The 21444-nt window shown below is 46.0% G+C and overlaps 3 protein-coding genes across 3 annotated transcripts; all 3 read left to right on the forward strand.

The window, feature by feature from the left end:
* Positions 1-2694: 2694 nt before the first annotated feature.
* Positions 2695-3558, forward strand: LOC147981024 (uncharacterized). Its single transcript, XM_087517011.1, has 2 exons — positions 2695-2937; positions 3044-3558. The coding sequence occupies exons 1-2, from the start codon at positions 2785-2787 to the stop codon at positions 3407-3409; spliced, it is 519 nt and encodes a 172-aa protein (XP_087373137.1). The 5' UTR covers positions 2695-2784; the 3' UTR covers positions 3410-3558.
* A 377-nt stretch (positions 3559-3935) lies between these two features.
* Positions 3936-6687, forward strand: LOC125547108 (uncharacterized). The gene is made up of 4 exons (XM_087515837.1): positions 3936-4020; positions 4764-4828; positions 5009-5462; positions 5542-6687. The coding sequence occupies exons 1-4, from the start codon at positions 3936-3938 to the stop codon at positions 6036-6038; spliced, it is 1101 nt and encodes a 366-aa protein (XP_087371963.1). The 3' UTR covers positions 6039-6687.
* LOC125545698 (proline--tRNA ligase, cytoplasmic) lies at positions 4493-13867 on the forward strand. Its single transcript, XM_048709725.2, has 13 exons — positions 4493-4706; positions 6694-6741; positions 6849-6934; positions 7379-7471; positions 7948-8064; positions 8532-8719; positions 9426-9492; positions 9959-10081; positions 10196-10348; positions 11253-11537; positions 12561-12779; positions 13376-13469; positions 13594-13867. Exons 2-13 carry the CDS (start codon positions 6714-6716, stop codon positions 13656-13658), a joined length of 1518 nt encoding a protein of 505 aa, XP_048565682.1. The 5' UTR covers positions 4493-4706; positions 6694-6713; the 3' UTR covers positions 13659-13867.
* Positions 13868-21444: the final 7577 nt, after the last annotated feature.

A 21444-nucleotide genomic window follows, 5' to 3' on the forward strand; every position in this document is an offset into this window, starting at 1 on the left:
TGGACACAAAAAGAAAAAAATGACAGAAAAACTATTGTATTACTTCTGTCAAAGCAGTTCAGATTCATGTGTACCCATCAATCAGTTTGCATTGGTACAACTACATGAGCAGGACTCAGGACCATTGACCTACTAACCTTTTGCAATGCAGTCAGAGGCTCTAAGTTGTTTCCCTTCAGACCGTAGTATATTAGCCGGTACTAGCCAAATCATGTAATCTGAACAAGAGAAGAAACTTTTACACCGCCAAAAAAAGAAGAACCTTTTTAATGTAGGATTTTACACAGGAAGACATGATAAGGATTGACGAAAATATCATTTGGTCTGACTGACCAGGTAGTGAAGGCCGATCTGATTCAATGGGTACACATGCTCCTTTCATTCTTTGAGCTGCCAGCACGTCATTGTCAATCCACATTTGCGCATCGGCACTTGTGACAGCAACTAAGAGATCTAGGCAACAAGGAGATCTTTTCCTTTCAGTAAGTATTGCTAAACAATACTGTATTGTTGCAAAAAAGATAGACTCATGAAACAGGCAAACCTTCATTGGGTCGGCCGCCGCCGCGCCTATGCCCCCAGGCCGGTGGCTACAGAACCATGTTGCTCGCTGAATTTCCATGGAAATTCAGTGCTCTCGCCAATGGTGGAGGGCCTTCGCCACTATGCCTGCGCCCCCTGGCCACTAGCTGCTTGCTGCGTCTCCATGGGGATCCGGTGCTCCCACCAGTGGAGATGTGGCATGCGCGCCACTTGTCTCCATGGGGATTCGGTGCTCCCACCAATGGAGGAGAGGCCGCATGCGCACCACTTGAGGGCGGCGACATGCCTAATGGCGTCATACCCATGAATCGACTGGAGATAATATGGACACCATGTTAATTTCCATGGAAGAAATCACAAACACAATTCAAATGTACATCATGGTCTGGGGAATCAAGTAAGAGATCTGAGGATGAACGCACAAAGTAGATACTCCCGTGGTTCCCAAGAGTATGCAAGTCTCAACATGAATATGAAATACCAACACTGTGATTAGAATGATAGGCAAATTGGACATCAAAGGAAAAAAAGAAGATGGTAGAACTATTGTATTACTTGACATCAAACAGGGGCACATAAGTAGCTACTAAAGTGGGATGTTTGTCCATACTTTTAGACTGAGAAGATATTTTCATGGTTTCGGAGTGCAAGTTGTCAAAATAAATACTACAAATAACTACCCAAGCCAGAAAATCACATCCCAGACTTGTCAAATCAACTGTTAGATCAGAAATGTTGAAATTCTAGAACAATGTAAGGATCGATGGAGTCCAGTGATGAACCATCTAGTCTTAATTGGAGAGGCCTTGTGTTCCCTATTTCAGATTCAAATGTTGAGCATAGGACATATTAGGACTAATATAAATATAGATGGACTAATGGGCATCCCAAGCCGATATGTTTGGTCACTTGATGCGGATGATGAGAGACTTGAATACAACATATTGGATGACGCCTTGTGTTCCCTATTTTAGATTCAAATGCTGAACATAGGACATATTAGGACTGATATAAATATAGATGGACTAATGGGCATCCCAAGCCGATATGTTTGGTCACTTGATGCGGATGATGAGAGACTTGGATACATCATATTGGATGACCTTTTACCAACATGTGCAACATCAGGGGCACCGTTGTCCACACTTGCTTCAGGAAACTTCAGAGTATTACCAAAATTATGGATATCTAGCCTGCAAGAATCCCCCAAAGCAACAGATCAGAACCAGCCAGGGGCATTTGTGGTGCGGGTACCTTCAACAATTGAATGGCCCTTGTCATCTGGATCCCCTCATCGGCTGGATCGGCTCACCTCGCGCGCCTTGGCGATGCGCGTCGCGCTGGATCACCTCGCTCGTCTCGGAGGTGCTTTCCTACCCTGGTAGCGGACGTCTCTCCCGCCATCACCGGTGAGTTCCCGAGGCACCGCAGTTCGGCCTTGCCCCCTTAGGTGGTATACCTGGAAAGCTGGCGTGGGCTTCATATGGGCGACAGCGCGGAGGCGGCATCCTCGGTGTCGAGGGTGTGCCTACAGCGGGATTAAGGGCGTGGCCAGGCAAGATGATCTTCTTTAGGGCTTCTGCTGGCGCCGGGGGTGGGTGCAGAGGAACAGGCAGAGTACAGATCAGATGAAGCAGTTAAAGAAAGGCTTTCTTTGAGCGCGATCCGGATAAATGGGCTTTCTGTGGGAGACAAAGTCCAATCAACCACAAACCTGCAAATCGGCCACCAGAATAGCTGCCTACATAACAACCCATTTGGTTTTGAGCAGATGGCAAATCGTATGGCCAAAAACGCTCTAGACATGTCATTTGACGGTTAAAATCGCCAAGTGTGTGAGAGGACAGGGATTAGGCTGTTCTTAATCAAAAATCTGTTTTTGTGCTCGAGCTTAGATGCTCCCGATATCTATGCCGGTGGTCCGCGACGAGATCCGTGCGTCATTTTGTATTGCATGACCGTATATGGATCCCCCCACGCCGCAGTCGTTCATTTATTGAGACGCGTCTTTGCGTCGCCGTAGTGGATCAGGAAGGCTAGCGATGGCTCGGCTCATTTCCTGAGCCATCATGAGCCGTATGTGACACGGCCTCACCGAATGACGTCGCCCGTTCATAAATGCCCCAAGCTACTCGCTCGCCATCCGCCCACCGCATCTATTAATTATACAGGCATCCTCCGCTCGTCATCCGCTTAGCTACTCGCTCATCCATCCCCATCTTCAACCTCGTCCTCTCCGCCATGTCTGCCTCCTCGTCAACCTCTCTCCCCGTCCCACCGGATTGGCCACTCCCTCTCAGGACGTGCCCATTTTGCGTTGACCATGTTGTCACCAATGTAGCGAGATCCGACGGGCAGGCAGGGGATCGGTTCTACAAGTGCATGCTGTATGATGTAAGTTTCTGTTCTGAATCTCGAAGGCTTTGCATTCGACGCATCACTTTTTCCAAAGACGAGGCTTGCCTAATGCTTGTGGATATCATACCTTGTTCTTGTGCAGGCACGACAGTGTCGTTTCTTCGAGTTCCAGCAAGCATACTGCAGGAGGATGACCCCTCACCAGATCGCCACTGCTCGGCGGCAAGCCAGGATTAACCCAGCTGGCCAGGGATCTGGTGTCTACCAGGGCAACGGGGTGGCTCAGATGGTTCCTGTTGCCACCCAGGCCCAGATACAGGCGCAAGCTCCACACCAAGTGCAGACACCCCCGCCGGCGGTGAGCAACCTGATTGCTGAAGTGGATAGGCCGGCCGCCGTAGCCGGAGCCGTCCTTGCAGGACAGGGCCTCGTTGTTGTCTCTATTCTCATGGTAGCTGTCAACATCATGCTTACTGCTCTCGTTATGGTGGTTGTTCTTGCTAAGTAGGAGGGAGGTGGGGCTGAAGCGGTAGTTTTCATTTTCTCTGCATTTTTTTCTATAAATGGCTCTGGACTAAGCACACGAGGGGACCCTTCCCGTGATTGTACGCAGTATGTAATTTGCAAGCAAATTACTGCATCAGAATTGTTTTCTAACCTTTTGGTCCAGCCGGGGGCCTCTGGATTAACCCTGTCGGTTGACTGAGCGGACCTTGTTGGAGACGCAGCTCGCCTTCGCCGGCCATCGCCCTGCTCGTCGGGCGAGACTTCTTCCCCGGCCAACTGAGCCACGCCAGACCCACTGTTCGCCGCAGCACCCCCTTGCTCTCTGCCGCCCCCATTTTGTAACAAGTATAGAAGAGGCACCGGATCTAGTTGTTCAAGGTTATTAGCAAACTCCTACCGGACAGGGAACCTAGGAAATCGGCAGCGAATCGCATAGGGTAAATCTACATAGTTTATGTACAACACAAATTTGACAGGCGGTGAGTAGGGGATTGACTGACCTGTCGACCGCATCAAGCAGAAACTCCATGCCCTCCGTGTCCATCAACACGCAGGCCGGCGACAAATGTAGGGCGGCCCCACCCCACCCACCTCCGAAATCACACCCTTCCGGTGACCTTGCCTGTTCTTCCTTTTTTTTCTCCTACGTAGTTGGTTGAGGACGACCGACAGCCGAGGTCTCTAGAAAGAACGAGGTTAATCCTTGGAGATGTCATTTTCTTTTCTCGCCCGCACGTGCATGCTCGGCGTGACCACGCCGACCGGCAGGCGGCTCAGACAGCGACACCCATCACGGACCCATTATCTGATCCTTGGCCCTGACAAAAAGCAAACGTTCTGGTCCACGGCCCACTGGCCAAGTCACGATCCTGGTACACGGCCCAGACCGACTCGGGCCGACGGCCGTCAGGCCTCCCCACGCGCGTGGCCACTGTTCGCTACCGTATTCAACCGTATATCCGCTTTATCGGCCTTCACAACCACGAGGACAGCTGGATTTGTTCGGATCACGAGACTGGAACAGACGAGGGAGATATCCGGAGCAGCTGAGCCTTAATTGGCTACTTGCGCCCTACTCTTGCTATACTCACCCGTTCTCACCGTCGAGCGTCCTTTATAACAAGAGATTGCACAAGCGGAGCCTCCCCCAAAAAGAGCGCGACAGCTAGGGTTCCTAGCCGCCGCCGCCGCCGCCGCCCCTGCCGGCCGAAGCCTCCGCTGCCCGCCGCCGGTACAGGAGCCCAGCAGCGCCAACCTCCGTCGAGCAGCCGCTCCCGCCAGCAGCGCCTCCCTCCCTGGTAGCAACCACTCCTTCCTCTTGAACCCTCTGATTGCTCAAATTTTTCTTGCTGTAGAAGTGTTATCCCACACTTCAGGCGACGCCCCGAACCTGGACCCCGCCGCCGGCCGGGCACCCACCGTCCGCCCACCCCGCGTCGCCGCCGCCGGCCGCGCCGGGCCCTAGATGGCGGCGGCGGGTCCGTTTCTCCTTCCCCGAGCCCCAATCCCCCGCCCTCTCCCACCTCCCCGCCCACTCCCGGACGCGATTTGGGTGCTCCTCCCAGCGGGTGACGGTGCTTTCCGCCCGGGTGCGCCCTAGCGGCTACCCCCGACCCCGACCCACCCCTACTCCCTGCTCGAGCTTCGGGCCGGCCTCTTCGGGAGGCAGCCATGGAGGCGGTTTGTCCTGCAGGACGGTGCCTGTTTCTTGCAGGTCGCCGATCAGGAGTGTGGCTGCGCGCGTGACCCCTTCAACACCACAGCCACCCACCACCACCCCGCAGGGGCGGCTTCTGCCCGGCGGCCATGGACCTGCGTCCCTTTCCTGCGTTCATGGTCGGCGCGGCCTCAGACCCGGCGAGCCCCGGGGGCTGCGCTCTTCCGGCTCCTTTGGCTCACTAGCTCCTCGTCTCTGCACCACCATCACCCTGCCGGTTCCTTGGTTGGCCGTCCATCCCGGTGCATCTTTGTCTCCGACATTGCTCCAGGAGCTGCGTGCCCTTCCAGCTCTTGGGCCCGCCGGCACCCTGCTGCTCCGGTCCCGGGTGGCCCAGGTCTGCGCTCCCTTCCAGATCGTCGCTCGCCCGGGGCTACGGCCACCGTCTCATACCCGCCGCCTCTCATTCCGTGCAGCCACGCAACCTCGCCCTCCTTCGGAGTTCGCACGTCCAGCGGCGCCCAGTGCCTCCTCCGGCATTGTGCGTGGCTCGCCTTCCTGCAGTCGCAACTCCGGCCAACGCCTGACAACCTCCTCTCTGATTCGTGTTCCGACGTCTTGGGATTGCTCGAAATTGGCCAGGGAGAAATCCCTGCATCTTATGTTGGTAGCGGCGACACCCGCGGGTGCCGTACCCTTCTTGGAGGCGCTGCCATGGCTGTTTTTCTTATGGTTCGGATTTCCCGGTGTCGTTCTCCTTCTTGAAGGCGCTGTCTTGGTTGCTCGCGGCGTCCTTGGTGCTAGATTCGGAGCTTTTGGTCATCTAGTTGATTGGGTTGCTTCTCTGGTCGGCGAGTTTAGCTGTGTTCTTCTTTGCTTGGGTCGAGTATCTTATGTCTCTCCGCTTCGGGCACCATGTTCACGCCCCTTGCGTCCGTGTCATGTGCTGTACCACCTGTTGCACTCATTCTAACTTCTTCTATCAATGCAATGATACGCAAGCTTTGCGTGTTCCCGAAAAAGTACTTGCTGTAGATCTGATATTATGAGAATATAACGATGATTATTTCTTGATGAGTACTTGCTTCATGATTTTTCCAGTGCATGTTCAAGTTTACATGTGAGAGGATTTTGCTTGGTAGGTGTTTGTGATAATGCTTGAAGGGGCAAATATTTACAAATTGTAGTTCAAGTTTTTCAGATGAGCAAATCTTTTGGTTTAAACTTGTTAGCAGTGAAACATGCAATGAATGACGATATATGAAAAGGAAAATATTAAGTTGTTTTATGTGCATCGTGTTGACCTGAAATCAAAGCTTAGCAGTAACATGCAATTTGAGAGAGCAGGAATCGGTTAACACATTAGTACTAGTGGTATTAATGGCATGATAGATTTCCCAACTCTTGTTTATTACTGGGAATATAGTGGCTGTCACGCTGTGCTGTTGATTTTAACAGTCAGACCTAAAATAATACCTTTTGAGGTGGTTGTTTCTCCTTTCAGCATCGGCCCGATACTGATACACGTATCAGTAGAGGAAGCAAGCCGAATCCCTCCATGCTTGCTCCTCATGAAATTTTCCTAGCTTATTTGATTGTGATTTGTCTTTTGTCTACCTGTGCTGCAGCGGTGGTTCGGGATCTAGCCATGTCGACCAACAAGGGCGGAGGTGGAGGTGCGTTCCTGTTTGTCTTCTTCTTGAGCTGTTAACTCCTCTGGATTTGAGTTTTGATATTTGATCTTTGCATTCTCTGAGCTTGTTTCTTGGTTTGTGGATTGCAGGGAAGAAGAAGAAGGAGGTGAAGAAGGAGACGAAACTGGGGATGGGGTACAAGAAGGATGATAACTTCGGGGAGTGGTACTCCGAGGTGTGTCTTCTTGCTTATCGTTGGCTTGGTGAGGTTTATTTACAAGTTGATTTGGGCGCATGGTGAATTGGTGGGTGCAATGTGGAAATAGTTATGTAAGGTGCTCATAGTATCTGCCCAAGGCAAGATTTCGTATGATAGCCGTGGGAAAAGTTCTGTTTTGTGATAGCGTTAAGTTTGTTGACACATACTACTGCACCAATCTGCAATATTGGCGCACATGTTATCTACTGCTTTTTCTTTTTTCTTTTTGAACTGTTCTATGTCAAATATTCTGTTTGTATGTTGTTCTTGAAGAGAAACTACTGATCTTCCAGGATTTGATGATGTTATAGTTTTTGCTTTTGTGTATCAGACATTCTATTAGCAAAATTTCCTTCATACTGCAAATTAATCCTGCTCTTGGTAGGGGCTTCTTTTAAGCTTTTTTATTTGTTTGTCCAGGTTGTTGTTAACAGCGAAATGATTGAGTACTATGACATCTCTGGTTGTTATATCTTGAGGCCTTGGGCGATGGAAATATGGGAGTTGCTGAAAGTAAGTTTTCTAATATCATCTGGAATCTGATATCCAAATGACCAAGCTGTATTTCACTGTTTCTTAGTAGTATATTCCCTTCTATGCAATGAAATATATGCATCCTTTCTTAGGAGTTGCCTCTTTTTCGGAGACTGATTTTGGGTGCCATTTGAAACTTCTCTTATGCTTATGCCCATGTTGCTTCCTTTTCTTTTGCCAATATCCAATCAACATTTCATAACACATAATCCTTGATGCCTCTTTTCAGTGTTATATGTTTAAGTTCCATTTTTCCTTCATTGCTGTGTTGCTGTCTTGTTTGAAAGCTGTTATTGCATATGTTTTATTTCTTATCATACCGATACTTTTTGACTCTGAATCAACATCAGTAACCTTGCTGTTGATGTTGCTGTTAGTTTTTATCTTTCAATTACCAAGCGATAGTGACATTATTATCTTTTACTTGTAAGTAACAACAATGTGATTTGGTGCAGGAATTTTTTGATGCGGAAATAAAAAAGTTGAAGCTGAAACCGTATTATTTCCCTTTGTTTGTTACGGAGAATGTTCTGCAGAAGGAGAAAGACCATATTGAGGGCTTTGCCCCTGAGGTGTGCCTTCTACTTCTTTTCGGATGAAGTATTTTGCAAGTTAATATGTTGGTTTAGTCAGCTATTTGCATGTACAACTATGACAGTAGCTGTTGGAAAGTTAACATTTGAAAGAAAAATAAACAATAGTGACAACAGCTCCCAGACCTGTGACAAAGTTTGTCAAGGTACCACTGTGGACCAAAAGAATAATTGTTTTCTTTAACCTTAACACACCTAGTAAGTTGTGTTTTACTATTTGCTTTGACCTGTGTAGTGGTTTTTATATGAATTCATGGTATAGGACAGAAAACAAAAGGTATTGGAAACAATGTGCTTGGTCACCAGTTCATCATGATACAGATCTATGGGTATTATGTTAATTATTTTTTCTCTGTGCTATGGTTCTAATTAGCTTGTTCCATATTTACTTTATCTCTTTCTTATATTGTCTTCTGAAGATAGTAAACTTTTCATTTGTCCTCCAGGTAGCATGGGTTACTAAATCAGGAAAATCTGATCTGGAAGCTCCTATTGCAATCCGTCCAACAAGTGAGACGGTCATGTATCCATACTTCTCTAAATGGATAAGAAGCCACCGGGACTTGCCTTTGAAGTGTAACCAGTGGTGCAATGTTGTTAGATGGGAGTTTAGCAATCCAACTCCTTTCATAAGGTAGTTCACTGTTTGGTGGCCCATCATCACATTTGTTTAGGCATTTCTCCGAGTTTGACTTTCTTATAGTGCCTGTCTTGTTAGTAGTTAATGGTGCGATAGTGTCTAATTGCATGCTTGATAATATATTAAATTATTGCAAAAGCAGTACATTCATTTGCAAAAAGCAGTATATTAGCAAGATGGCTGTTAAAGTGCTAAACTTTTCAAGTATTCCAAGGGTCAAGGACATCACATTTAATATTCCCATCAAAATCATGAAATTACTATAGTGAAAATTTTCATGCTAATATTGAGATGATTGGTTGCTAGACCATTTGAAACAAAAGAACCAAAGGAAGATAAATGAGGTTTCATGACTTCAGAATTTGCACTGAAAATTTTCAATCATTCCAGTATTTGTGTATGGTACCAATAACACCCACCATCTTTGTTCATTTCTTTTTTTGGGGTGAGAATTACCTTTCTTCATTTGTTACATTCTAGCAATCTGCTGCTCATTTACTCACAATCATGATGATGTTTTCACAATTGATTTTCTCAATTGATGTATAAACCGAATTCATGCACCTTGTTTCTGCAAAGCTTGTCATTATGGCTAATAGGCCTTTTTTTCCTATGTAATGCTTGTGACATGTCTGGACTAAACATTCTGCATGTGCTTCAAGTTATTTGATTTGACATGATCTGTAACCGTTCTCCTCAGGAGCCGTGAATTTCTTTGGCAAGAAGGCCATACAGTTTTTGCAACTAAAGAGGAGGCAGATGAAGAGGTATTACATCCTCCGTTCCTGAATGCATGGCATGTTGAGTATTTATTAGGCCATATACACTTTAACCAAGATACAAGCAAATAATACTGCACTACCTATTTATTAGGCCACTTATCACTATTAGGAGGCAGGTAATTTCGTTTGTAGTAATAAATGACATTAGAATTTGGAAATAACCAAATGGAGGGTATATACTCGTTGAAAATGTAAGCTATGGAAACTTGGATCAGCATTTTTACCTTGTGTAAATAATTACACAACACCACACACCCATAACTTTACTTGTAAGCTCTAAGTTGTTATTCTGCTTGCAAAACTATTTAAGTCAATCCTCATGGGTCGGAGTAACACTTGAATAAATGCAGTATTGTGATATCAGTTCTATGTTGTTTGATAAGATGATTTTATGAAATTTGCATGTTAAATATCAAAAGGTTAACCAGTCATTTATGGCAATGTTTATCAGGTCCTCCAAATATTGGAACTCTACAGGAGAATATATGAAGAATTTTTAGCAGTTCCAGTGTCCAAAGGGAGGAAAAGTGAGATGGAAAAGTTTGCTGGTGGACTTTATACAACCAGTGTGGAGGTATGGATAAGAAACTGCTTGCTGCATGCAGCTTTTTCGAATCTATCCTGGTAAGAATACAAGTGCTATTTTCATTTACTGCAAGATTAAAGTTTATTGGTTGTTTTTCTTTAGGCCTTCATTCCAAATACTGGCCGTGGTATACAAGGTGCAACTTCCCATTGTCTTGGTCAAAACTTTGCAAAGATGTTTGATATCACTTTTGAGAATGAAAAGGGTGAACGGTCCATGGTGTGGCAGAACTCTTGGGCATACACTACCCGCTCGGTAATTCTTGTATTTCTTTTACTTGAAATGGATTTTGCTGGGATCCTTTTTTTATTGCTAAAGTTTTGGAAGTGGCATCACTTTTTGAATCATATTGGTGCGCTTACTGCTTATATATCCTGTTGTGATGTAAATGTTCCAATAAGCTTATAAGTTTGATCATAAAAGATCAAATGTTGGAGAATAGGTTCATGGTAGTGTTAATTTTGCGAAGGCATTGACAGAATGATAAATAGGATTACTAGTGTGGGAAATGCCGGTATACACCTCGATGTATTTTTCTTTCCAAAATATATAGGTTTCATTTAGAGGAATCTCGAAAGACAGGAGCTCTACAATTTACGAGTAGAAATTGACTTTGCCTAGTTTAACTAGGGAAAGTCGTGCAATAACCAGTAGAATGGGCCCCTGCCCCAACAATGGGTATATTGTATGTAATGTAATTAATCTAATTTTGCAGTTCCATGTAATTCTATGTATATCATGTATAGAGTTGCCTAACTCAAAACAAGGCCTGATCCATTGTTTTTTTGATGAAAATCATGATGACCAGTCTTCCATTTTTGTTCTATCCATTGTTTTGTTGAGAACTTAGTGTGCCCTAATACAATATAAGATCTCTTTTTTTTTGAGAAAACGCAAATAGCCTTTGCGTTTCATTGCATTGGAAAAGCTATGTTAGCTTGAAAAATTATCTTATATCGTGGGACAGAGGGAGTAGCTTTTAATACTAGCCCAAAGTGTTGGCAATAGCCATGTGTTCCAACTTTTTGGCTATATCATGATTTTGTTTGTTAAAATATCACATAGTATATTATTTTGTGTATGTGATTTTTCAGTCGCTGAATGTTCTGTTTAGTTATGCTTCCATTTGTAATATGTAGGCTTTATGCTGTTATTGCAGATTGGAGTCATGATAATGACACATGGTGATGACAAGGGCTTAGTGCTGCCACCAAAGGTGGCACCTATCCAGGTCATTGTTATTCCTGTGCCATTTAAAGATGCTGACACAACAGCTATTAAAGGGGCGTGTGAGTCGGCCGTTTACACCTTGAACCAAGCTGGGATTCGAGCAGATTTGGATGCTCGTGAAAACTACTCTCCAGGTTGGAAATATTCTCAATGGGAAATGAAAGGTGTTCCTTTGAGAATCGAGATAGGTCCAAAAGATCTGGCGAACAAGCAGGTACTGGTTATTGACTCTTAATCATGTGAATAATTTGCTCCATAATTTGTCACATAGTATATTATTTTGTATATTTGATTTTCATTTTGCACTCTACAAATATTCACAATTGGCACTATTGCCTTTCATATCCGTCATACAATTCTGCCACCTTATGACAGGTTGCTCTCCCCCCTCATATAGCATGTTTTCTTTTGTTCCTATTTGTTGAAGATGCTGGATGTTTTGCTTCTTTGACTTGTTCCTGAAGCCTAAGATGTGTGTATGCGCTTGTGTTCAAAATTTTATGAAAACGTCATACATTGCACTTAGGCCGTAACTACTTCTTTGCGTGGTGAAAGCAAGTGGCTAATGTTAACATACACATGTTAGAATTTAAGTACTAGGTATTTTTAACAACCGACCCGAAATTAAAATTCTCTCTTTAGCTGTTAAGAGTCCAATGAATTATGATTAACCTTTTGTCTACTGATTCTCACCTGTATCCTGTTTGTTTTGTTCTCTTACTGGGTTTTGGCAATTTTGAGTGTTGAGACGGTTAGCAAACTATTTTTTTAGAACCCTTTTATAATTGAATGTCAAAATAGAAGGGAATCATTGACTCGTTGTGCATCTGTGCTATTGTTTTCTTCACATCATTCTTATTTAATAATACTTGATATTCTAAAAGATACTACATGTTCTGAATAATCAGGAATAAACATTCATGTGTACTGAATAAGCCATTTGTTCTACAAATTCTTTGTACGAAATATCTTTAGTTGCTGACTATTGTTTTTAGATCTAAAGCTGCATGGACTGATTTCTCCTTTAAAAATAGATTCAGTGGGATATCTTAGGCAGAGGAATTTAGAGTTATTTTGACTTGCCTGATTAACCATATGATTTCGCCCACAAACTGGTTCATCTTTGGAGGATTAGATTTATGCAGAATTGTAGCAAAGATTCAAAGCCCTTAATTTCTTATCATTTCATGAACTTCCATTTGGCAGAGGAATGGAATATAATGTTTTGTATTTACAGGTGCGTATTGTCCGGCGAGACAATGGTACAAAGGTTGATATTCCTTCAACCGACTTGGTTGAGCAGGTTAGAGTGTTGCTGGATGGGATTCAAGTAAACTTGTTGGAAACAGCGAAAGCAAAAAGAGATGCATGCATTGAAATCATCAGCACCTGGGATGAATTCATAGCGGCTCTCAACAACAAAAAGTTGATCTTGGCTCCATGGTGTGATGAAGAGGTATTTTATTTCCTGCCCTACATTTTTGCTATTCCCCTCCCACCCTGATATTTTTCAGTCAGTTACTTAATAACTAATAGGAACTAATGACTATGGCACACATGTTGGTATCTAGCGTATGTTCTATGCACTTCACTATACTGCAAAGCTGGTTGTAGTAGGAGTAATGGGATGTGCACATTTGTGCAGAACTGTTTTGATACTTGTATAGCTAAACCTTGATATTATATAAAACTCCAAAAAGTTGGTTAAACTGAAGCTAATGCATGGAGGAGGAAGTTCTAGTTTCAGTTTGCTCATCACCTGATAGCTCCATTTACAATCCAGGCATACATAAGATTCAGAGCACCCCTCCTTTGTTAGGTCACTTATTGCTCTTGGATGCTGTTTGTGCTCTCTAGTTCATATTAGTAAATGCTGTTGTTAATTACCATGATCCTCATGAACGGGAGGCGGAAAAATTATTTCAAATCATATTAACTGCAGGATGACTTGTTCGAGTGGAGGACTAGCATTTTGCACAAATTCTATGTTGATGTTGTTAATTGCAAACTCTGGCATGTTTAGCATACAATTCCTTCCCTTGTGCTGTGCAGGAGGTCGAGAAGGACGTGAAAGCTCGGACCAAAGGTGAACTTGGGGCTGCGAAAACATTGTGTACTCCATTTGACCAGCCAGATCTTCCTTCCGGTACGCTATGCAGACAGCAGTGCTTTTATTTCATTCTGATTTCTCTTTTGCTGTGCTTCTTGCAAATGATGCTTCCATACACGATGCACTAACATTGACATTGATGTTCTGCACAAAACTTCAGGAACCGTGTGCTTTGCTTCCGGAAAGCCTGCCCAAAAGTGGTCATTCTGGGGTCGCAGCTATTGATCTCTGTGTTCTGTCACCTATACATTGCCATTTTCGTGGATCTTTTGTTCTGGCAAAGCTGTTTATTATATTACCTGATTTTTGAGTGATGCATTCGTATGATACCTGTAACTGCGGATTGGTTGTCCATTTGCTATTTTGTAATGATTGCATGTTGATCAGTTCGGTGTCACAGAAATATACATTGTTAATGTTGAGGATATTACTTACGTTAGTGTTTCGCCGGCTGGTGATTAGAGATTAATCGGAAATTGGCTGATTAATCATCGGCTATTAATCGACTAACTTTTTTTGCGAATCCTGGGTTCCTAGCACTAAAATATGCTATATTCAACAAAAAACACTATTGGATAGAATTGTTACACTTGCCTTGGAATCCTTGTACAATGACGAATAAAGTAGGACAATCATATATATTACAGTACATAACAAGGTCCAAAAAAATAAATTTAAACATAGTTCTTGCACATATGGTGCTAGGAATATGCCTGATCTGTCGATGTATTGTCAATTAATCGCTTGTCAGAGTTATATAAACGGTGATGATAAGGCGTAATCTTATCTATCTCCCCTGAGTAGTGATAAATCAGATGGTAAATCACTGAATCGTTGGTGTTTTGAGCAGTGCATTGTGTACAACTTTTTTTTTGGAAGGCATTGTGTACAGCCTCAAGTGATAAGACCTGCTCATGTCAATATTGCCACCGTATAGAGTGCCCGAGTTAGCTCTCTGCTCCATCCACATCCAGGCTTTGGATGAATTAAGAGCATCTCTAGCCCATCCCCAAAAGTCAAATTTAATGGACTTTATGATTTGGAAAATTAAACTTTGTCTGGTCCATCATCAAACCTAAAAGATACACCTACAGTACACCAACTTGCACCGCGGGAACACTTTCATACAAAAACTTGAAAATTGAGACAAATGGGTCACTAAACTTGCTTTGCGGGAACAAAATCACACGTCGGTTGCAGGACTTGCACGTTCCAGGAGGAATATTTCCAAAAACATCCCGTTGTATGTTGAAATAACAAACTGAAACTAGCAGTAGTAGTTAACTGAAACTCTAACTGATAGTCTGAAACTAGTACCTGTAGACACATACACTTAACTGGAGACGCGCCCGGATTCCTACAGCATGGAAGATGAGCCACTGAAGTCACCTATGTCTACGTGCGTGCTCCAGGGCTGTAACTACGTCGTGCTCGAGCTAGCTTCGTACTCCAGTCAAAAGTCAGAAACACTAGCTTCTTTGGCCGCCCGGCGTCGTGTTTCTGCGGCCGCTGCGTGGTGTCGTCGGCGACATTTTACATGCCGCGAGCTAGGACCTGCTAGTCGTGGCCGAGCTCTGGGGCCGCCGTCGAAACTGGCTCTGGCGCCACCGTGGGCTGTCAACGGCGGGCGGAAGATGAGCCATGTTCCTTCACGCAGTGTGCACGTAAACATAATAAACGATGCAGTGCCCAGATGCTTGATCTCCTCTACATAGCTCATTGCCGAAACAACTGTCTCTAAATCTCAGGTCTTGGGTTCCGACTCCCAGGTCCCAACTATGTTTGCTCAGTTTTTCATGTACATGCTCTGTTTTCAGATGGACAAAATTCACTATGTTCCATGAATTTCAAATTTTACTTCAGGATTAGAAAAATTTATAACATTACCTCCCTCAAAAAGAAAGAAGAAACACCCAAAGCATGTCGGCTAAGATAGAAACCTTCAGAACATGTCGGCTGACAAACATTGATGACATAAAGCAAATTTGATTCAGAACATAGCAAGGTTCAGAACATGCATATATGAATTTTGAACATAGCAGGTCCATAACATAGCAGTACCAACGCAACAACATTCAAGTTTTTAGAACCTTACAAAATAAAGTGCCTACAAAGTTCAGACATGAACTACTACATGATTAGCTAGTTCATCGATGAACTTTGCTAACATCCTACTTTAGAAAGGTCCGGACCAGTAGGCGCATTTTGGGTCACAATGATCTCTTCTCGAGCATTGAGGTCAGGGATTGCAGCAACATTTAGGTATGGAACAGATGCATCTATCCTTTCTCCATCTTCTCCAAACAAAAGATAGTACCAGCTCCTTCCACCAACGCACCACCTCCTCTTCCAGCAGCATTTCCTCCACCTCGTGCAACATTAGCTTCCCCTCTTCTAGCACCACTCCGTCCACCTCTTGTAGCATTTGTTCCCCCTCTTCCAACAGCATTTGCTCCTCCTATTGTTGCATTTCCTCCACCTCTTGTAGCATTTGCACCCCCTCTTGCACCACCACTTTGGCCACCTCTTGCAGCATTTGATCCCATTCTTCCACCAGCACTGGTTGTAGCAGCTACTGAACCTCCTCTTGTTGCATTGTAGGGCCCTCTTGCACGATTGCTTCCATCACCTGGGTATGTGCTAGTACTTGCTTTCTGTCTCTTGCTTTTTCCTCTGCTCGTAGCACCAATGGTTTCTTCATCACCTAGTGGCCTCCCTTTGCCTTTTCCCCTATTCCTTCCTCTGGCTGTAGCAGTAGTAATTGTTCTCCTGCAAGTAGAATTACACAACTGTTACGTGTCACGGAAAATGCTAACTGTTGCTAATGAATATGCATATCATTTACTGAAAAATGTTTTGCAACAACACTTCCAAATATGCCCCTAACCATATATCAAGCATTGTTTCTAAACTACATTTTTAGAGAAAAGGCGCCGGCTGATCCCGAGAAGAGCTCGAACCTAACCCGACTTTGAATTAACAAAGCGATCAACCGGCCAGGATTACAAGGGCACCACATTACAAAGGGGATGAATGCAAAGCAAAGCGGAAAGAAGATACAAGGTGCTAGGCAGAACAACACAATGGCAACAACCGGAGCCAAGCACACAGCACCGTTGCCGACGACCAGCACTACGCCTTTAAACTACATTTAAGTAAATTCGGCCACTGAATTATGAACATATATCAAAAACTACAATACACTGATTTCTGCCGCTCAATTTTGAACCTATATCAATTCTGAAAGTGCAGTACAGTATATAGCATTTCTGAAACTGATTTGAACCTATATCAATTCTGAACCTATATTCTTCTTTACTGCACGATATTAACGACAAAAATCTGAACCACATGCTTACCATTGCAGGGAACCCCATATATCTAGCATTGTTTCTGAACTACATTTCAGTAGATTCGGCCACTGAATTATGAACATATATACAAAAATACAGACACTAATTTCTGCCACTCAATTCTGAACCTATATCAATTCTGAAACTGCAGTACAATATATCACATTTCTGAAACTGATTTGAATCTATATGGTTTCTGAATCCATATTCTTCTTTACTGCACTATATTAATAGCAAATCTGAATGCTTAACGCCACAGCCAACAAATATTTCTGATCAAAACAGGGGACACCACAATACATGAAAACACACTACATCTATGCCGAATCTGATCAAACACTGAATCTTAACCACACGCCCCCCCCCCCCCCCCCCCTAAACTCCACAAAAAGCCCAGACTTTCATCTGAGCCGTGGCCACAAATACCGACGATCACACCCGATCAAAACCCTAGCAGAACATGACCAAAGAGCGGAGCAGAGAGTGGGACAACTCGATTTTGTACCATAGTCCGAAATTCGCCGATGCCTCGAGGACGTGGCTCCATCCAGTATAGATCGCCACGGCGAGGGCAATGTGAAGGAGACAAACCAGCCACAGTGATGCGGAACATGCCACGAAGATGAAGAGCGAAGGTGTTTGGAGAGGGTTACTGGTGCCAACGTGACTTTTGGCATAAGTACAGGTTTATCCATAGATCTTTCCCCCACCTCAATCTCAATCTGGACTACGGGTTCAATGTTTACATTATTCAGGGGGGTAGTGGGGTTTCTACAAACTAACCAGACACCAGCTCGTGCTCCCCTGCCGACGTGGCGTGCCACGTGGCCGTTTCGGACTAATTTGTATGATTTCATTCCCGCAAAGCAAGTTTAGTGACCCATTTGTCTCAATTTTCAAGTTTTTGTATGAAAGTGTTCCCGCAGTGCAAGTTGGTGTACGGTAGGTGTATTTAACTCATCCTAAAAGGTTATAATTAACCGACTGATTTCTTGTGTGGCATCAGCCGCCCGCTCCGCCGTTCGATTCCACTCGCGCGTGTTCTGCGATGCGAGCGCCACATGCAGGCTTCTGTGCATGATGCGGGTCCCCACTACTACTACGCGGTACATTTCATTTTTAAATTCTACGCCTAGTACTTTTTGGTGACCATGGTATTGCAAGTTGCAACATCCTCTTTGTTGCAAGAAAAAATTATGCAACATTAGGTATGTTCAAATCTCTCTTCCGTTGAAAAAAATTCTGCAACATTAGCTTTGTTGCAGAAAAAATTTCTGCAACATTAGCTTTGTTGCCGAAAAAATTTCTGCAATTTTTTCGGCAACATCACCACAGTTGCAAAGTTTTCCGCAACAATACCATTGTTGCAAAAGTTATATCACGTCTCCGCACAAAGTCTCTCTTTCAGCAACAACCAACTTGTTGCAATTTGTGACGCTCACGTGGGGAGATTTAACGGCGTGGGAGGTGGGCTTGTTTTTGCAACACCGCGCTTGTTGCAGAAGGGAGGTGGGGAACGTGGGTGGTATATTGGATGGCCAGCAGCGCGTCCATCCAAGGGCCAGCTAGGCGGCGGATGTTTCCAATTCATCCACCGGCGGACGCCTAGTAGCCCCTTAATTCCTTGAAAATATAACTTATCACCCTTTATAACTTAGCCCAATAGCCCATATTTGCTCCATCGGCAACTATGAGTAAGAATGGGAAAGCTATAGAATGTGTTTGGTTGCCTACATTAGCCCCACGCAGGTCCGCGTGGGAGCCCGCTAGGAACGGCCGACTCGGCCGTTTCCAGCAAGCCAGGCTGGGTCGAGCCACCTCCATTAAACTCCCTTTTTTTCATCCCTGCTGATGTACACAACACTACTTTGATTTGGGACAAGGTCTATACAAAAAAGATGCACATTGATGTCATGATTCCATTCAGCGAGGTGACCTTCCGGGACGGCCATGGTGTCCTGTGTGGAGACGAACAGAGGAAGGAGAAGCAGAGGGTGAGAGAGGAGAACAGGAGGAGGGGGATGAGCCGGGGAATGGCAACGCGTCCCAGGGGCTCGCCGGTCGGCGCGGCCCGAGGAGGAGTTCGTCCCGCCGGATCTCTAGATTGGTCCTCATGCTGCCATGCGTGGCGCGCCGCGGCTGGCGAAGGCACGATTCTGCCACCTACGCGGTGGCCATGTGCGCATGTCCCGTCTGCCCACCACGCGCCCATCCCTTCTGTGCCAGCAGCAGCCGTTCGTCGATGAGACAACTATCGCATCCTCCGCGCGCGAGCGCCCGCACCCCTAATCCATCACCGACCGCTGCCTTGGCCAGCCATGGCTGCTTCCATGGCGCCGCCCCTGTGCCCGAGCTCCTCCGGCGGCTCGCTGCTAGGACCGCACCCTGAGCCTCCTCTGTCGCGCGTGCAGGTCGTGTCGACGCCTCCCCGCCTTCTGCGTGAGCTCGCCTCGGTTAAGGCCATGGCAGCACCGTGGAGGATCTCGTGATCCCGCCGACTCCTACGTCCGAGCATCCCCTGCCTCGCCGCTGGGCCACCCCTTCCTTCGTTGCCGAGCTTGAGAGCCACAACCGTGGGTTGTCCCCTGCTGTTGCCTGTGCACCTCTGCTGCTAGCCTCATGGACGTCAGTCCCACGGCGGCGGGAGGCTTGCTCCACGACCCGAAGTGGCCGGTGTTCTGCACAGATGAGCCCACGGCGGTGGACGGTGGCCTCGACACCGAGTCCGACGACGTTGCGGCAAACCAGTTGCTTTTGTTTACTGCCCCTGCCGGCGTCGTTCCTCTCGCTCACCTCATCCTCGGCCTACACTGACGTTGTCATCGCCAGCACACTGCCAAGAACTCTACTGTAACTCAGTGTGTCATGAGTAGGTGTTAACTCTTAATCACCTTGCCAGTATGCAACCAAACACCGGGCATTTTGCATCTGCCAAACCAATGCACACAACTAAATGGCAAGCAAAAAATGCTCCTCTAATGCACACAACCAAACTAAGTGCAGATAATGGTTTTTTGCATGCATATGCTCAACCAGACTCAACCGGGGCAAGTATGCAACTGTGAAAAAACCGATGCAGATAACCAAACGCATCCATAGTGCATATGTTGCCGCCCCCCGTGAGCAGTCCTCCCGCCGTCTTTTGTGAGATTTTGGCGATGTTTTACTGTAACGCCCCAAGACCGGAGCTTCAGATGCCTTCCATGGTTTCCGGGTTTCGTTGTGTGATTTGTTTCGTCTGTTGCTTTCATCTTTGCGTCGTGTGCATTGCATTATGTCATCATGCCATCATGTCATTTCTTTTCTTAACTCAACTAAATAAATTGCATGGATCTTCGGTCCATTTAAATCGAGGGAATTCACATGGTGATTCTCTTTATAACATATCCTCCCGATATTAGGGAGCTATATTGAATATTCCATTTTCGGACTCACCCATGAACACACTTGCAAATAATCACATGTCTTTTCTGCTTCGAGTTTGCTCCTCAAACTTCGCCCATAAATTCTTTTATCTTTTTCCGGAGGTCTACCAAAAATCTCAACATTTTGGGACCTTTCTAACGCCCACTTCTTTTTCGAACTCATTTGAATTTAATTCAAATGAGTTCCAATCCAAACTTTATACACATGCCCATTTATATTTTTCTTGGATCAAGATCATTCTTGCGAGTCCAGTAAAATTATCCCCATGCCCAAATTGTTGTCCACTCATTTATTTTCTCTCCCTTTCTTTCTTTGCTTTTCTGCTGTTAAAAGAGAGTTGGAGGGGGAAAGAGAAGCCCAGCCTAGGCCGGCCTGCTAGGCTCAGCCGGCCCAGCTAACTCCTCCAACACTTGGGCCGGCCCCAAGGCCACCTCCCCCTAACCCTAGCTCTGCCTTAGCCCGATCCCTCGCGCTCATCTCCCTCTCGATCCCATCTCTCCCTCGACCCCTTCCCGCACCGCCGCCTCTCCCTTCGTCCCTCTCCCCCGATCTATCCCCTCGATCCCGATCGTTCTATTGCCGATCACCTAGTGCTCCCTCGCAGCATCTTCTCTCCCTTGACCCCTCGTCCTCCTCGAAGCTGGCTCCGCCGCCACCGCCCGGGAGAGCGCCGCCCCTGAGCTCCTCGCCATGGATTCCTTGCGCCTCCTCCGAACCTCCCCATGATTTGCATGCACCGCGGCATCCCGCCGCCCAGCCGCCTTCTCATCCAGCGCCGCATCGAGCTCGTCGGCCTCGGTCTCCTCTGCTTCGCTCCTCCCGACGCCCCCCACTTCCATCGCCCTGCTTCCTCGTCACCGGAGAGCGTCGCGCCGTCTTCCTCTCCTCCTGCCCGCAACCGAGCCCTGCTGCCGCTGCCCCTTCTGCAACACCGCCGTCTGCGACCAGCAGGAGGCGCCGCTCGTGTCGCAGCCCCTGCTGCCGGCGACCTCGCCTTGACCCGGCAAGTTCACCGGAGTCCCTCTGCTGCAGCCCCGCGTCGACTTCCCCTGCTCAGCAGCAACTCGTCATCTCCAGCGCTGCCCCTGCCCGAGTCAAGTACCACCGCCCCGAGTTTTTGCCTTGCTTCGTTTTGGATTGAAGACCGAGACGAGACCGCCAAGATGCATCCTGGTGTCGCCGAAGACACGTGAACATCTACACGACGATCGCCGAGTACCTCTTCGCAAGTA

This window comes from Triticum urartu, chromosome 3A, assembly GCF_056163025.1.
Source record: "Triticum urartu cultivar PI428250 chromosome 3A, HENAU_Tu73, whole genome shotgun sequence".
In the NCBI taxonomy this organism is placed as follows: Eukaryota; Viridiplantae; Streptophyta; class Magnoliopsida; order Poales; family Poaceae; genus Triticum; species Triticum urartu.

What these genes read in the sequence shown, in the direction of transcription:
- LOC147981024 (XM_087517011.1), top strand. Translation starts at nt 2,785, where the DNA reads ATGTCTGCCTCCTCGTCAACCTCTCTCCCCGTCCCACCGGATTGGCCA. An exon ending in ACAAGTGCATGCTGTATGAT is followed by an intron (nt 2,938 to 3,043) that starts GTAAGTTTCTGT and finishes GTTCTTGTGCAG; the next exon opens with GCACGACAGTGTCGTTTCTT.
- LOC125547108 (XM_087515837.1), top strand. Translation starts at nt 3,936, where the DNA reads ATGCCCTCCGTGTCCATCAACACGCAGGCCGGCGACAAATGTAGGGCG. An exon ending in TCCGAAATCACACCCTTCCG is followed by an intron (nt 4,021 to 4,763) that starts GTGACCTTGCCT and finishes TTCTTGCTGTAG; the next exon opens with AAGTGTTATCCCACACTTCA. An exon ending in CCGCCGGCCGGGCACCCACC is followed by an intron (nt 4,829 to 5,008) that starts GTCCGCCCACCC and finishes GGTGCGCCCTAG; the next exon opens with CGGCTACCCCCGACCCCGAC.
- LOC125545698 (XM_048709725.2), top strand. Translation starts at nt 6,714, where the DNA reads ATGTCGACCAACAAGGGCGGAGGTGGAG. An exon ending in AAATATGGGAGTTGCTGAAA is followed by an intron (nt 7,472 to 7,947) that starts GTAAGTTTTCTA and finishes GATTTGGTGCAG; the next exon opens with GAATTTTTTGATGCGGAAAT. An exon ending in TTGAGGGCTTTGCCCCTGAG is followed by an intron (nt 8,065 to 8,531) that starts GTGTGCCTTCTA and finishes TTTGTCCTCCAG; the next exon opens with GTAGCATGGGTTACTAAATC.